General features: G+C 38.2%; 1 protein-coding gene across 1 annotated transcript in view; it reads left to right on the top strand.

The window, feature by feature from the left end:
• Positions 1–16,508, top strand: part of LOC111872985 (acidic mammalian chitinase) — a 29,883-nt gene that overhangs the window by 8,962 nt on the left and 4,413 nt on the right. The window contains exons 5-8 of the mRNA XM_023867329.2: positions 1,468–1,599; positions 2,241–2,368; positions 8,098–8,209; positions 13,050–13,235. Coding sequence (XP_023723097.2) covers positions 1,468–1,599; positions 2,241–2,368; positions 8,098–8,209; positions 13,050–13,235 — 558 coding nt within the window. The remainder of the gene's footprint in view (positions 1–1,467; positions 1,600–2,240; positions 2,369–8,097; positions 8,210–13,049; positions 13,236–16,508) is intronic.

Raw genomic sequence — 16,508 nt, 5'->3', positions numbered from 1 at the left:
TAGTTGGTTTAGAATAGCATTACTATATACAAATTGTGGTCGCAAAACCTCAAGGAAAGAGATCACTTGCAAGATTTCCTCCACTTTTATGGCGTACCAGTGGTCCATCTGCAAGATCACATAGCAGAACTTGGTCTGATTGCTGCTGATGCTGGCCAAGGTAAACTGTGCCTCTTCTTGGGCGAAACACGTGGCTGGCTGTTCAGCCCAGAATGGCGGGAGCTGCAGTGGTGACAAATGAATCATAATAATATCCAAAAACTTGTAATAAATATAGACACTGAGAATGAAGATGTGTTGCATCCAAGAAAAACATGGATTGATTAGTGTGCAAACATAATATATGATGCTGCTTGCTCCATGAGGGGCAGAAAAAGAATTCTGGAAGTAGAGTGAATAGTGGTGAGCATGATCATTCTGATACAAGAAGGCAACGTACAATATCCATAAAAGTGATGACAAATCTGATGCTTCTGATATGGAAATAAAAGAAGGGCATTGCTATAATCTTATGACATGAGAGATCAGGAAGGGATAATCAGGTTTCAGGCTTTGTGTGTTTTTTTTTAAGAATGTAGAAATTATAGAGACAGTTGTTCCAATTACAAACCTGATAGCAGAACTATGGATTAATTACTTAGGGTAAATACAGATGTCAAGAAAGACTGGGTTGACTTATATAAATTTTGAAATCAGGAGGTGCAGAAACTTGAATGTGTAATTTATTCTTCAGCCAGATCTCAGCAGTAATGAAAAATGATATAAGCTACTAATTTATACTTGATGTTATTACAAAATATTAACATTCGTGGACTTATGTACATGATAATAAACTGCTGGGAGGGTTGGCTGTTATTACTAACTTCTCATAGTGAAAAGGTCTTCAAATCCATAATCTTGACTTCATTGCACAGCTCAAATGTTCACATTAAGACAGATAATTAGCCATTTTCTTCACAAAATACAATTTACAAAATACCTGATATGTAGAAGTCCTCAACAAAACCATTTTCAACTTCTTGCTCTTTGGTCCTTTGGCTCAGAAGTTCCTTGAAAAACATTAATTGTTATGCCCTATCCAACTCTTAGCAGGCTTCCTTGTTTACTCTAGCAGAGGACAGTGACCTTGAAGACACGCTGTGTACATCAGCATACACTGAATTCAATCACCTATGTTGTGGAACGCGATCATTGTGGTCAACAGTCTATAAGATTCAGACTGTAGCTTCTTTCTGGGTATACTGTACTTGGCAACAATGAGCTCTCATAAGATGCAGCTGATGTTTCTCTAAGAGCATTTTGCCAAATAAAAAAATGTCTGATACAGGACACAAACATTCAGCATAAAACATGATAATATAGTAATCAGTACAGAGGATGGTAACTGCCAGGCTTGTACACAACTGACTGGAAGTTCGAGTGTTTGTGTGATTTAACGTTTCTAACTCCTTTGACACTTGTTTCTAGGTGGTGAATGATGCATCTCGAAGGGCTGCGTTTGTAAACAATATTGTTAAGTTTGTTGGAGAATATGGATTTGATGGATTTGACTTGGACTGGGAATACCCTGCACAACGAGGAGGTGCAGCAACTGACAAGGTATGATGATGGCATCTACTGGACCAATTTTTTTTAAAAGAAGTTGAAGTAGAAAAATTCAGTGAGTAGTGATTCAAAATCATGTTAGGTGTGTCCCTTGTCACCACAGCATGGTGCATCCTCAGGTTGTGGATGGAAGAGACACCTTCCAGGCATGGAGGGTAGCTGCAAATATACTGAATGAGCAGTCATGGACAACTGACAAGGGGTAGTCTTTCAGCTTGGGGGTTGGGCGTGAGGCTGACAACTCCTTACCGTAAAAAACAGGCTTGTTACAAAAGATCATAAGAAGCCTCGGACCTGGATGTGACTCTCATTGTGAAAAGTAATAGTGTGAATCCAGCAGCTGATGTATATTGTAGTAAAGCAAATTGAGAACTAAATGGAAATTTACAAATAAAAAAAAATGACACTGATTTATTTTTGAAGAAAATTACAGGCTCGTGTTGATACGTGGGCCACATATGGCTCACCTACTTTTGACAGTCATTACACAGATGTATTCATTTGCTTCCCTTAAAAAGAAATTATGTGAAATTGCATTGCTGACTGGAGGATTAGGTAGCTAACACTTCAACAGTGATTGCAACTATTTATCAAAGGATAGAAAAGAACACTTATAATTCATTGATTTCTTTCAGAATGCCTTTAGTCTTCTGCTTAGGGAACTTCGTACAGAATTTGATAAGCATGGATACCTACTGTCAGCAGCTGTAGCATCTGCTGCGGCCAGTGCAAGTCTTTCATACGACATTTCTGAACTAGGAAAGTAAGTCTCAGTTTATTTGGAAGTCTTAATTAATTTGTATTGTCTTTTGGCTTATAATTTTATTAATTAGTATCAGCCAAGATTATCAAATCATATCAGACAGTTTTTTTTCATCTAGTTCATGCAACAATATTTTTTTGGATGTTTAGGCCAGTAGTCTTTCACATTTTCTGATATATAAACTCGAAAAACTGTAGTGGATTGTACAAGAACTGGTTCGGTGTCAGTCACATACTATACAGTAAAAATCTAATTGTTAGTAAACATGATAATTTTCAATGCAAAAATTACCGTCTTTACGTGATTTTAAAATGTGACTCCATAATCATTCACACTGAACATTCTTAATTGTAATCAGGGTCATTAGGGTCTAAAGGGGCTAAGCCCCACCTGATTTTGTTGTAGTATTGAATTTTCATATTCATTCATATTTTATTCTGTTTATTGAGATCAAATTTGTATCAAAATATTAATATTAATCATTGTTATGATGTAATTAAGGAGACATGAAAATGCAATAGTGATGTCTTAGCCATATCACATCTTATTTGTACGGTTACAATAACGTAGGGGCTAGCTCATCTCTAGCCCTGTGTATCGTTAGCAGCCTTAAGTTCAGTGAACCTTTCAGGGATTATAAGAGTCGCACGCGTCTTGAAATGTCACACTTGGGGCTAGTTTTGACAAGCCCGCAATAAAAAAGAACACTATACACAAGGCTGAAAGGGACGAGTGGAGTGTGGATGTTATTGTGAACTTACCTCTATTCTTCCAGCCTTAAGTAACATGTTATAAAAATCAACGAAACCAAGTCAGTGCAAGTAAACTTCAGTCTAAGAAGAGAACAATGTCCTGCAGTTTTCTTTAATATGCAAATACCTGAATCACCCAGCACAAAATACTTAGGTATTCATCTGGACAACCATCTAACCTGGAAGGAACACATTACTAAAAAACGCAAACAGATTGATTTAAAAATCAAGGATATGCATTGGTTAATAGGAAGAAAGTCCAAACTCTCATTAGCCAACAAGTTTTTACTATAGGATTCTGACGATGGTGTATAACACACTGATATGTTGGGTTTTTGGACTTTATCCATCGTCCTGGTTTTTAAGATAACAAATAAAAACCAGGACGATGGATAAAGTCCAAAAAACCAACATATCAGAACAACAAGGTTTTGCTTTACAAAACAATAATAAAACCAATATGGGCATATGGAGTGGAAATATGGGGATGTGCTAGCAAAACCAATATTTCCATAATCCAGAGATGTCAGTCAAAGATATTACGTATGATTAATAACGCCCCATGGTATGTTTCCAATCTAACACTCCAAGAAGGCCTGAAAGTGCCACTAGTGAAGGAAGTTATAAAAGAGAAAAGCACAAGATATCCGAACAAAATAGAAGGACATGAGAATGTACTGATGCAACCGTTACTCGAACCACACAATGGGCGAAGACTGAAAAGGAATTGGCCAGCCGACCTGAGAGAGGGTTAACGAGGACTTATCTCTGGATAAGCCCTCTCCACATCACGAAGAATAATACAGCAAATTAGCTTATAGAATCAAATGTAATTCTGATTGCTAATATTATGTAAACAAAAAAAAAGTAACATGTTCTTTGTAAGAATAGACAAAGGGTAGGTTTTCAGACACCATTCAGATTCCATCTTTCAGTTGTGTTTTGAGCAGTGGAGAAGATACTAGTTCGGGAATAAAGTAATTTTAGCGTAGGCCTAAATTAAAATTGTTTTTCAAGAGTAATTTCCAAATTAGGTTTTAGGTTAATATTGTATTCGTACTAGAATTAGTGATTAATATGATTAGGGTGGACGCCCTTCTGAAATCACCATTCTCAACTTTGAGTTTAGAAGAGAAATTACAAGTATATACTCTTGGCGCTCATCAACCAACAGATTTCAAACTTGGTCAGAACTGCAAGACTCAGAAAAGAACGTTTCTGTTATCTTGATTTCACAAGAAGAAATGGCTGACTCTAAGTGAAGAAAAGAAATTTTTTGTTTTATGTGTTTATTGTTTGGTGGGGAAACGAGTTGGACTGTGACAGGTATAACAGACCTTAAACATTTGTCAGAAAGAGTTAGAAAGCACGAAGCACCGCAAAGACATATTGAAAATGATGTAAAAGTTAATCTCTTTGGTTCTGTCAATATTTTCACACAATTAAATGATAGCTATAGAGTTTCTATTCAGCGTCACAATGAACTTGTAGATAAAAACAGACACATATTATATAGGGCAACTAATTGTATAAAGTTTTGTGGAATGCATGAACTTCCTCTCGGGGACATGAAGAGCGCGAGAGTTCTTACAATCGCGGGATATTTTTGGATCTCATGTCAGAACTAGCGACTTTAGATAGTATTCTCAGTGAACATTTAAATAGTGCAACTGTGTCAAAAAACACGTCGAAAACAATTAAAAATGAATTACTGGACTGTATGTATGCGGTATACAAGGAAAGGGTTAAACAAGAAATTCAAAATGCAAAATATGTAGATGTCCAGGCAGATGAAATCTCTGACGTGTCATGCATGTCCCAATTAGTTATTCTGCTACGGTATGTCAATAGCAGTGGTCCTGTTGAGAGATTCATTTCCTTTGTTCGCATTCAGGATTGAACTTCAGAAGGTTTAGCATCAGTACTTAATCAAGAATTAGAACCATACAACCTTGAACAAAAACTAATTGCTTAATCCTATGATGGCGCTCCCATGTTTTGTGGCGAGAACAGTGGGGTCCAGGTAAAGATAAGAGATACATTTCCTCATGCACATTTCATCCACTGTTACGCTCATCAGGTAAACTTAGTAATGAAGAAAGGGTGTTCCTCTGTAAAATCAGTGAAATTGTTTTTTATCAATATATCGGGCTTTTCATCATTCTTCTCTGTTTCACCCAAGTGCTCGGATTTATTAAGAACTGTGTGTGGCCGGGTGATTCCGAAGACTAGAAATGCGCTGGAAATTTCACAGTAGAGGTGTAAATAATGTCTTCAACAACACGCATGCTCTGCTTCAGTGTTTAGACATGATTCAAAATGAAGATGATTGGGATGATGCTACAATTCGAGAGTCCATATGACTGGCTAATTTTTTGAATGACGCGGAATTCTTATATTTGTTGCCATTTGTTAATTCCGTTCTTTTACATGTAGACATTCAGTACAACACAATACAGAAATTGTCAGGAAATGCTCTAAATATTCGTACTGCAATTCAGCAGTTCGAAACTGCAATAAATGTCATCAGAAACAATTGCCTGAACTAGAACGAAATTCAGAACGTCCAACAAAACGTGTGCGGAAAGATGTGAACACAAGTGCCGAAGCTAAAGAGGCATGTGACATAATAGTCAACCAGATGAAACATCGTTTTGAAGAAGCGCATCACAAAAAATGTTTTTCATTAATTGAACCGCAATTATTTGCATCACATAAAGTTGCTTTCCTAGAGAGCTTGTGATCAGTGCTGTAAAATATTATCCTATGCTCTCGAAAGATAAGTTAGAAAGTGAACTTAGTGTCCTTTATAGGCATGACACATTTGCAAACGTAAAGCCTGTTCTTGCTCTTTGGACGTTAATAAGAGAGAACAATCTGGAAGCCTCTCTGTCAGAAATACACAAACTGACAGATATTGTACTTACAACTCCAATATCAATGGCCGAATCCGAGCGTTGTTTCAGCACTCTAAAAAGAGTTAAGACATACCTAAGGAACTCAATGGGTCAAGAACGTCTGAAGGCACTGGCTGTACTTAGCATTCATAAGGACATGATTGCAGAGATTCCGGCATTCAACCAAAAAGTGACTGATTTGTTTGCTTCCTGGAAGAATAGACGAGTGCAGTTCCTGTATAAATGAGGTAACTTTTAAAGCATTATTTTAATTAATGGCATGAATTGCAATGGAGCATGCTTAAATTTTCTAATACTGTTAAGTGCAAAATGTTTTCACATGTTTTAAAGTAGGAGTTTGTACTACAACTCGCATCACCACTACGTATTACTATTATTATTATTATTATTATTATTATAATATAACAATGTAAGAATGTATCACTGTCTCATATTAGCCCCACCATCTATTTGAGCCATGAGCTGCCACTGATTGTAATTATATACAAGGATCCACAAAATAATTTAAGCTGTCACAACAGAAATTTGTTACTATTATTTGTGGTGGTAGGGGGGCAAGAAAAGGAGGAGGAGAAGAACAAATTGAGTTAAAATGATATAGATACTTCCCTCCAAAATAGTAATGTTGGGTACAAAACTGTTAATTGCCGAAAGTAAGAAAAGAGGCAGAAAGAATATCATTTTCACCTCTAATAAAATACAATGTATGAACTGGCAATAATTAAGCCAGAGACTGCAAGTTCATAAATGCTGCTTTACAACATATAGCATGAAATTGGAGGATGACTATTAATAATAAGTTAAGAAAGTTAAACCTGAATGCATATAAGCTAAGGCTCTAAGAGGAAAATAGGAGAGAGTCTGGGGATAATCTGAAGCGTTTTATATATAAGAACGGTCAGTATTTTTATTGTGATTTTAACTTATTTATGAAATTAGATCATATATATATATATACACTAATGATTATTCTATCAAGCATAAACTTGTGGGATTGTCAATGTTCTAAAAGACAACCACGTAAAACTGTAACAATTGTATATATTAAATTGTATAAATTGAATGTACAGAATAGCTGCGAAGCTATGTGGAATGTCAAAAAGTTGGCTGGCCCTGAAAAGGGCAGTTTGTTCCACCGTGAGTGTGATAGTAGAATTTGCTCCTTTGTAGTAGACTAAGTCTTTACGGCCGTTCAGATGGTTTGTCCGGCCGGTAATGTGGTGCTGCGTTCGCCTGTAGGAACAGCTATCTACGGCATGGTTGCTGGAGAGTTGTGGCAACTATGTTAGCTGCCTGGTTGCAGAGCGAGGTTGCTGGAGAGTTGCGGCAACTACGTTAGCTGCCTGGTCGCAGAACGAGGTTGCTGGAGAGTTGCGGCAACTACGTTAGCTGCCTGGTCGCAGAGTGTGGTTGCTGGAGAGTTGTGGAAGCTACGTTAGCTGTCTAGTAGCAGAGTGCGGTTGCTGGAGAGTACAACAGCTACGTTAGTTGTCTGGTAGCAGAACGCGGCTGCTGGAGAGTTGCGGCAGCTGTCTTTGGCGCACTCAAGAGCTGATGACTCTGATGACTCTGATGACTCTGAACTGAATGTGATCACTGATGATTGCAAGCTTTGGGCTCTGCTTTTATACCACACCAGGAAATGGGTAGTGGAGACTGTAATAGACTGAGAACACTAGTGTGTGTGTGTCAGTACTCTGTAAAGTATAATTCTGAGTGGTGTATAAAAGTGGTCAGTAATTCCATTCACCAATCCATACCCCATCAGTAGTCACACACAAAACGTGACAATATGAAACAAATTCAAGCTCTTGACAAGTAAATCATCGTACCCTATTTTCCTTCGATTCATTTTAATTAATTTTCATTACCACCTAGTAATTCCAAATGGTCTCTTCGCATGATCTCTGCCAACCAACATTCTGTATGCATGTTGCATCATGCATTACATGACCTCGCCATCTCATCCTCCTTGACTCAATTACCAGTACTAATACAAGGATACAAAATAGCACTCTTGTCTGGGAACAAAAGCATTCATTGCCACATTTCTCTTCAGGTACCTGGATTTTATTAATGTCATGACTTATGACCTGCATGGACCATGGGATCCTGTAACAGGGCACAATGCTCCACTCTATGCCGGTTCCAATGATGATGGTCTGACTGTGGTAAATATGCATTACATAATCTAGTAACATTATGTTGTCATGCACTGCACAGATTGGTTAGACAGCTGATCATTCAATTTTCTTTACTTCCATGGGAGCCTTAGGTAAATAATGAAGGGTCATGAGGAGGTAAGTCAGAGATTTGAAATAACTAACTAGGTTAGCTCTAATTGCACTGAATATTTAATGAAATATAACTAACAAGAAAGAAATGGGTTTACTTGATTTTTGGACTTTGTCAATTGTCTGATGTTCTAAAGCAGTGTGGTCCAACCTTTAGGTACCCGAGGGCCAATCAAATTTTTGTATAGGAAAGTGAGGGCCAGAGACATTAACCTTTAAGTGCCGAAGTGCCCCGTTTGTGCCAGTGGTGAGTAAGGTCATCGTGGCCAAAGTACCCAGTTTTGGCCATTCGGGCATTTAAACTCCGCTAGGGGAAGCGCGCGCACACACCGCTAGTAGAAGCGAATGCACAGTCCTAATTATTTATTTTTGAATGTAGTAATTACCAGACAGACTTGAGTAAAGCCCTAATAGAAAAATTAAAATGATACCTAGGTGAACAACAACAAAAAGTGTATACGTATGAGTTATGCCCAAACTCATCCACGAGCCAGTACTTTTATTGCAGATTCTGCAGATTAATGTGTTAAAAATATACAGTAAAATTCGATGTACATACCTTTATTGTTGTTATCTGCTTGATGTATATTTAGGCTGAAATAAAACTACAGCATTTGATTTCACTAAGCACAGACAGAAAACAGACCGCACTCTGAATCTCAGCCGCGATGCAGCTGTGTGTTCAGGCCCATAGAAAGGGCAATAAGCTTTTGCAGCTATAACGGAAAGTCTTAGAACTGAAGAAGGGACCCCTCTAGCTTTCTCTTGAATACCCATTCTTTCATTCTTCTGACCTTCAGTCAAAAGATTCGAAAATCCGAAGAGTGTAAGCAGTGCTAGCAGAAGGCCAAATGATTTTATTGCTTCCATCTGTTTTATGACATCAGGGACTGCTAAAATTTGTCAAGTATTACAAACAGAAATGAANCACTAACAGGAACGGACATTTAAAGGCAGAGTACCAACAGGCATTTAAACGCGCACCAGCAGCGGGCATTTAAATAAACTCCGGCCAGCTCAAGCTTACCACTATTTCAGAAGTCTGGCGTTTAAAGGTTAAAGAAAGAAAATGAATTACATATAACTCACTCAATTAATATATCACTTTATTTTACAGTTGAGAAATCAATGTGATGATTGCCACTGCTTTTCTGATACAAGTTTATCAATGTCCACTGTAAGTTCAGTAAGGCAAAGTCTCAGGCTTGATTCCAGAAGCACTTTCAATGCGATTTCTCGTTTTTGATTGAATTTGTTTGAGAGCAGAAAAAGCACTTTCACACACATATGTACTGCCAAACAGCGATAACATCTGCAGAGAGAATTTAAGCAGTTTGGGGAAACGTTCTTTAGAAAACAGTTTCCAGAAAGTTTCAGGGACATCATACTTTTTAGTCTGGTAGAATGGGTCTGCCTGAAGATCAGAAATTTCCATTTGAAGGTCGCAGGGCACCTCACTCACTTCAATCTCCATGGGGTTACTGAACAGTGTAAGTTTTGGTTTTAGGGAGTCAAAATCCTGGAATCTGTCCTGGAACTCTTTCTTGATATCAATTATTATTTCATGAAACATACTAAATTTTGTGTCATTTTCTTCTTCTTCTTTCAACTGCTGACAAGATGGGAGGTGTGCTGTATTATTTGCGTTCAGTGCAATTTGCATTACATCAAGTTTTTTGCGGAATCCCTCAATATGTCCATAAAGCTGGGAGATATTTTGTTTTTTGTCTTGTAGTTTTAGGTTTAAAGCATTTAGATGAGATGTTAAATCTGTCAGGAAAGCAAGATTATTTAAAAACTGGATTTCTTCCAGTTTTTCTTGATACTCATGCCCAATGTTTTCATTTCTGAGAAAAGCAAGAATTTCATTCCTCAACCCAAAAAACTGTTGCAGGCAATTTCCAGCACTTAGCCAGCGCACTCCACAGTACAATGAAATGTCACCATACTCACCTTCCAAATTATCCATGAATGCAATAAATGCCCTGTGTCTCTGGGCTTTATTGCCTCCCCTTATTAAATTTACAGTATTTACAACAGTTTTCATTGTCTCACTGAGCCTTATAATTTTTCCACAGAGAGCCTCCTGGTGGATAATGCAGTGGAAAAACAAACAATGTATGCCTTTTTCTTTACACAGTCCTACTAACCCAGTTCTATGACCAACCATTGCTTTAGCTCCATCTGTTGCAATGCCAGAGCACTTCCCAAAACCTCCATATTTAGAAACGACATTATCCAGTGCGTTGAATATGTCAGTACCTTTGGTGCTGGTTTCTAATGATTTTAATTCCAACAGTTCTTCATGAATTTCAAATTCTTCGTTTATTGTTCTGACAAAGATAAGGAGCTGGCTGATGTCAGCTATATCTGTGCTCTCATCTAGAGCTATAGAGTAAAATCTACATTTTTCCAAAATGCCCTTGAGAGTACCTGAAACTTCACTACCCATATCATTAATTCTTCTACTTACTGTCTGATGAGACAAGGACACTGTTTCAAAATTTTTAGCCATCTTATTATCTCCAAATGAAGATGCCATTTTTACAGCACATCTTTTAATGAGCTCACCATCCCTAAAACACTTTTTACTTTTAGCTAGCTCTAAACATACCTCATAAGATGCCTTCAAACCAGCAGTGTTTGATGGTTGCTGAAAGATATTCTTCTGTCTAGTTAATTTCAGCTTCAAATCATTAAACACACAACTCCTGGCACTTCCCTGGTATTGGTCGTATTTTGATTTTTGCAAGCTGGTATAGTGTCTACTCACATTATACCCCTTCAAAACACTTAAGACTTGAGAACAGATAACACACTGTGGTTTTCCATTATGTTCAACAAAAAAGTAACTTTCCTGCCACGTGGACTGAAATCGTCGTTTCTCATCTTCAACACGCCGTTTCTTTAGTTCTGCCGTTTTAGGTAATACTGAATGAAAGTGAAAATTGCAGCATGCACGTCACAGATTATAACGGTCGAAGAGTGAAGCTTATTATCGAGGTGGCCGTTATAGGAAAAATGAAGATGGTAAGTTGCTGCCATCTGATGGGCAGCGTTGCCAATGTCAGCGGTGTCCCGCTAAATCTTCTTTTTGTATGCCCTGCAGGGCAGCGGGAAGAAAATAATGTTTAGCATTGGTCACTCTGTCCTGAAGTGATGTTGCCAACACTGCTAAAAACATAACGTTTTGGAAACTGTCTATTTCCATCTCAGATGAGGGGTTGGGAGATACCTACTAAGTTGGGTCCAATAGAAAAACTTAACTTCAATCATTGGACAGGTCCAGTGATTGAGCTTAGTTCTTTACTAGGAAACCTACATACTATATATAATGCTCTAAAGTGAGCACGTTTTTTAACCCTCTTAATTTCAAGAATTTTCCTGAGCATTATTCTCAGACACATGTAACTCATGTTCTTTCCTCTAAGAGATCATATTTCAAGACCATAAAAACTAACACCATGGAGCAGAACCCTTCCAGAGAAGCTGATACCCATTAAGTTGTCAAGAATTTTCCTACCTTTTATAGAACCTAAAGGTTTATTACAAGAATCGTAACATCCCACCACTGGATCCAACTCTGCATTAAATAATCCATTCAAGTCAAAAGAGGAAATTGTTATTAATTTGGATCATCAGAGTTTTGTACGGCACATATCAGATGATTGTGGGCAGTTTCTGAACTGAATATAAGTAATTCTGTGAAGAATTAATTGTCCACTTTCCTTTGATATGACGTACACAACATAGAAAATGGCACATCCAACAATTCTTCTGTTCTTGCATGTGTATTCATTGCTGTGGGAACATGTTTACTGAGCCATTGCCTAGCAATAATGGGGGAAGGGGGCAACACACACAAAGAGCAAGGTGATTTCATAATCCTACATTTATTTTTTCAAAATACAGAAAGTAGGCTAAAAATTTTGGACATGCCTGGGCATTCATAATAATTTAAAGGTAGTTGCTCATCAATGGCAGTGATATGTTTACCACTGTTGCCTAGCAATGGCAATCTCCTCTGTCTTTTGTGTGTTACACTTAGTGCTCTCTCTTCTATTCACTGCTCTGCTCACACTCTTTTTGGTGCTACACTTAGTGCTCTCTTTTTGGTCTGCTCTGATTTATTAGGTAGATGTTCAAAACATTGTATTGTATTCTATTTCATCCGTTTTGCTACATAGTAACACTTGGGCAAGTCATTTGGTAATACAAAGTTGTCTCTATCTGAAAGGGAGGAGGAGGAGGTCTGCTGCTTTGCTTAGTCAGAGCACCAACACTGAAAGGCTGATCCCCCCTCTTGTCAAAGAGGAGACCCCTTTGCCTAACAGTGATAGGGGGAACACACAGACACACAGACAGGAAGGAGATCACATAAATCTATATTAGGAAAACTGGCTAATAAACAAGCATTTTCTGATTTTGCTCTTCTTTTAATTTCATCATATTCAATTTCCATTTGTTACTGCTATTGCCTTATACTTTTTGAAATATTTTCAGCACAAAAACGATTATTTAGCTAACAACTGTAAATGAATTATATAGTTGTCTACCATCGGCACTGCTTGTGCTCTTATAGCAGTGTCATTTTGATCTATCGTTGTCACGTGTCCTTACTGAACGTGGTTTATTTCGTTTTTAGGCACATGCTGTAGAACATCCTTCAGTATATGACAATGTAAAATTAAATTATATATTTGTTTTGCCTTATTAGGATGCTGCCATACAATACTGGATCAACCAAGGGGCTCCACGTGAGAAGATCATATTGGGCATTGGCACATATGGACGTACTTTTACCTTGACCAGTAGCTCTCAGTGTATCATGGGAGCCCCAGCAAATGGAGCAGGGAATTCTGGACCATACACAAGGGAGGGAGGTACTCTTGGGTACAATGAGGTATGTTACTTGGTGCTTGGTCGTAAAATTACATATAAACTGCTGAACTATTAACACTTCTGTACTGTAATTTAGGCAACCAAATACCAAACCATGAGAAATGTAAACACAACGGCTGCTAACAAGGCAACTGAAAGCACATCGACTGGTTTTGTCTGGTCTGGTAAATTGCAGCTGGCCCTCACCAGCAAAGTCATTCTTGAGTCTGAATCCTGAGGGACTCATAACAATATTTTACGGTCTCACGAACCACTAACTCTCTTGATTCAGCTCGCCATATTCATTATATAGCCTTGGCATGGACTGCATTGAAAACATCGCTTAAAAAACTTCCTCTGTTGTTGCATGTTTATTCACTGCTGCAGAAATATGTTTGCTGCACCACTGCCTAGCAATGGCATCATCTATCTGTTGCGCTATTCTTTCTTTCAGCTGTCACGTCACAATGTGAATGAAAAATTGATCATAATCAGAATCACCAACATTAATTAAAATAAAGTAGCAGAAGTAGACACGTTACTGTTATAATTCAGGGGATGAAAAGCAGATTCAGAATTTAATTGTTCCTTGCATCCTGTTATGTATTAAATGAATATTAGAGTTAATTTGACCGACCACACAACACGTTTTTTCTTTACTGTCACACTACATGTTTCGACCTCAAGAGGTCATCCTCAGGTGTATGAAAACAGTTGCACAATCACACGCAATCACATTCGTTTTTCCACTTATTTTGATCCTGTATCCTGTTCAGGTCCACGCTCAAATAATATGTGTCAAGTTCTTCTTATAAAATATAAGTTAAAAATAAGTTAAAAATACGAATGTTAAAAGTTAAAATTTAGAATTTAAAATTTAGTTCACTGTAGCTAGTTATATTATTACCACTACAGCTGCCATATACATTTAATATTAAAAATTCACCCACCCTTATCCACGACTTAATGAAAAATGAAATAAACGAAGCCATCAGAATTTGCTCATTCGACATCATTAACATGTATACTAATGTTACATCGTGGTGGGGTGGGGCGTGAAGGTATCCCCACCGCTTACACCACTGTTATGCCACCACTGTTACGTCGAGGTGACAGGGGGGCGTGGAGGTATCCCCACTGCCACCTCCTCTTTTGCAGTCACAGGGATATGGACTAAGGAAACGTCTGAATAGCGTTCTCTATCGTTGCTTCATGGCTAGGGGCTCTCTGTTCACCGGGCTTGTCAGGAGGGCGCAGGTGCGAAATGTGGAAGGGGAGAAAATCACCACAAAAACCCACATCCTCACCCTATGCTACACTATATTAGTAAAAACACAATCAATATACAGTTATATACATTTGGAATTCTCACACTGAAAGGGCCGACTGGTGTCGGGTTACACATTACACTTGGCTACCTCGCATCACTCGGTTGGTCATTCTTACGCCCTGTACACTTTTTCTAACGATCCTAACTCTAGTCCCATTTGAGGAGTTACACTTTAATAATATTACAATTATTGCGCATGGCGATAAGAGTAGTTTCCACTTACTTTGCGTTGAGTCTGCAGACGGATGGCGTTGCCGGGAGCCGAGTCGGTGTCCATTTGGACAGAGCCTACGGCCGCAAATGGCCAAAATTACTGTTAGAATAATCCCCTTCCTAATTTGGTCTCTGGGTTATATACCCCTATGTATGCTTACTCATTATTTTCCCGGAGGGTGTAAGTCCGCCTCCAATGACGTCTTATCGCAAGGTGGGTGATCTCGTTGGCTGGGATCCTAAGGGGACACACACCCTTCTACTGCTAAACCGTTTGGCTGACACTTTTACCTCCACACGTCCCCCCATCACACAAGTGTAAATTCTGTAGTTAGCAGTTCGATATACATTCAACGTCATTCTGCTGACTAGGCATTCCCTTGTGGCAAGCCAATGTCCGTCTAAATCCATACTCAGAAATTCCTTTAAGTTGTTAACCTTTCGTACATCCGCTTTCGTACCTCTTACAAATATTTCCCAAAACCAAATCTATCCTAACAAATATTTTCCCAAAAATACAAAAATGTTAATACTACGTTAACATATTACCGGGAGTCGGCCTTTGGGCCACAACAACTAATATACCAACAGACGAAGTAAGAAACATAATAAAAGATTTATTGAGCAGAAACCACAACAGAAAGAACGAAGAGAAAAATGAAATAATAAACTTACTCGACATTATACTTGAACAAAATTACGTAAACATCCATGAACGATATTACATACAGAACGAAGAATTAGCAATGGGAGCACCAACCTCAGCCATCCTATCTGAAGTGTTCTTGCAATATCTGGGCCTTCTAAAGAAGCATCATATTATTGATTATTATAGATATGTAGATGACATATTAATAATCTACAATACACAAAAAACAAACATCTTTAACACCTTAAATGAATTTAATACAATGCATCACAAACATAAGTTCAAAATGGAACAGCAGTCTCAAAATAAACTAAATTATTTGGACCTAACAATCATCATAAATAACAACGAACTAAAATTTGAAATATACAGGAAACCTACATCTACCGACCTCATACTGCATAATACTTCATGTCATCCATACAAACATAAAAAGGCAGCTATCAACTACCTTCGCAATCGAATAAATACATACAAGCTCACCAACGAAGGAACAATAAAAGAAGAAGATATTGTAACGTGTTTTGCGTTACTGATCCCACTTCTGACACCAGTGTAACGTGTTTACGTTACTGAAGACGCTGTAGAGATGGTTAATTGGTTTATTTAACAATCTACAAATAACGGCTACAATTACTTATCTCACAGTTGCGGGGTTTCACACTTTATAACCCTAATCGCATTAATCTGCTAACACTTGCGGGGTTTCACGACTTATAACCCTATGCGCAAATCAGTTCACTCTGTCTTCAGCAGTCTACACGTTTACAGTAGGGGAGCTATGTATCACTATATCACACGCTCCCAATTACACAATCACACACACGTCCGGATCTTCTTTCCGCGACGGCTGCTATACTCCAACTGTAGTCCGCTGACTGGAGAACTGTTGATAACACACTCTCGTAGGCTTGCTCGGAACTATCTTCAGCGATGGCCATGTTATAACTCGGCGGCTGTCACAGTACAACTGAAGTCGCTGACTGCTACAGTAGAACTCGCTGGTAGCCACATTAGAACTGACTGGTACCAGCTGTGCAGCTCACTTATATAGCTGCAGTGCTTGCCGGTTGCGTAATGAGTGCCACGTCACAGTAGGAAGT

This window comes from Cryptotermes secundus, unplaced genomic scaffold (genome assembly GCF_002891405.2).
Source record: "Cryptotermes secundus unplaced genomic scaffold, Csec_1.0 scaffold1453, whole genome shotgun sequence".
Classification (NCBI taxonomy): domain Eukaryota; kingdom Metazoa; phylum Arthropoda; class Insecta; order Blattodea; family Kalotermitidae; genus Cryptotermes; species Cryptotermes secundus.
Note: the sequence above shows the minus strand (reverse complement) of the source record. Positions and strands in the feature narration are given on the sequence as shown.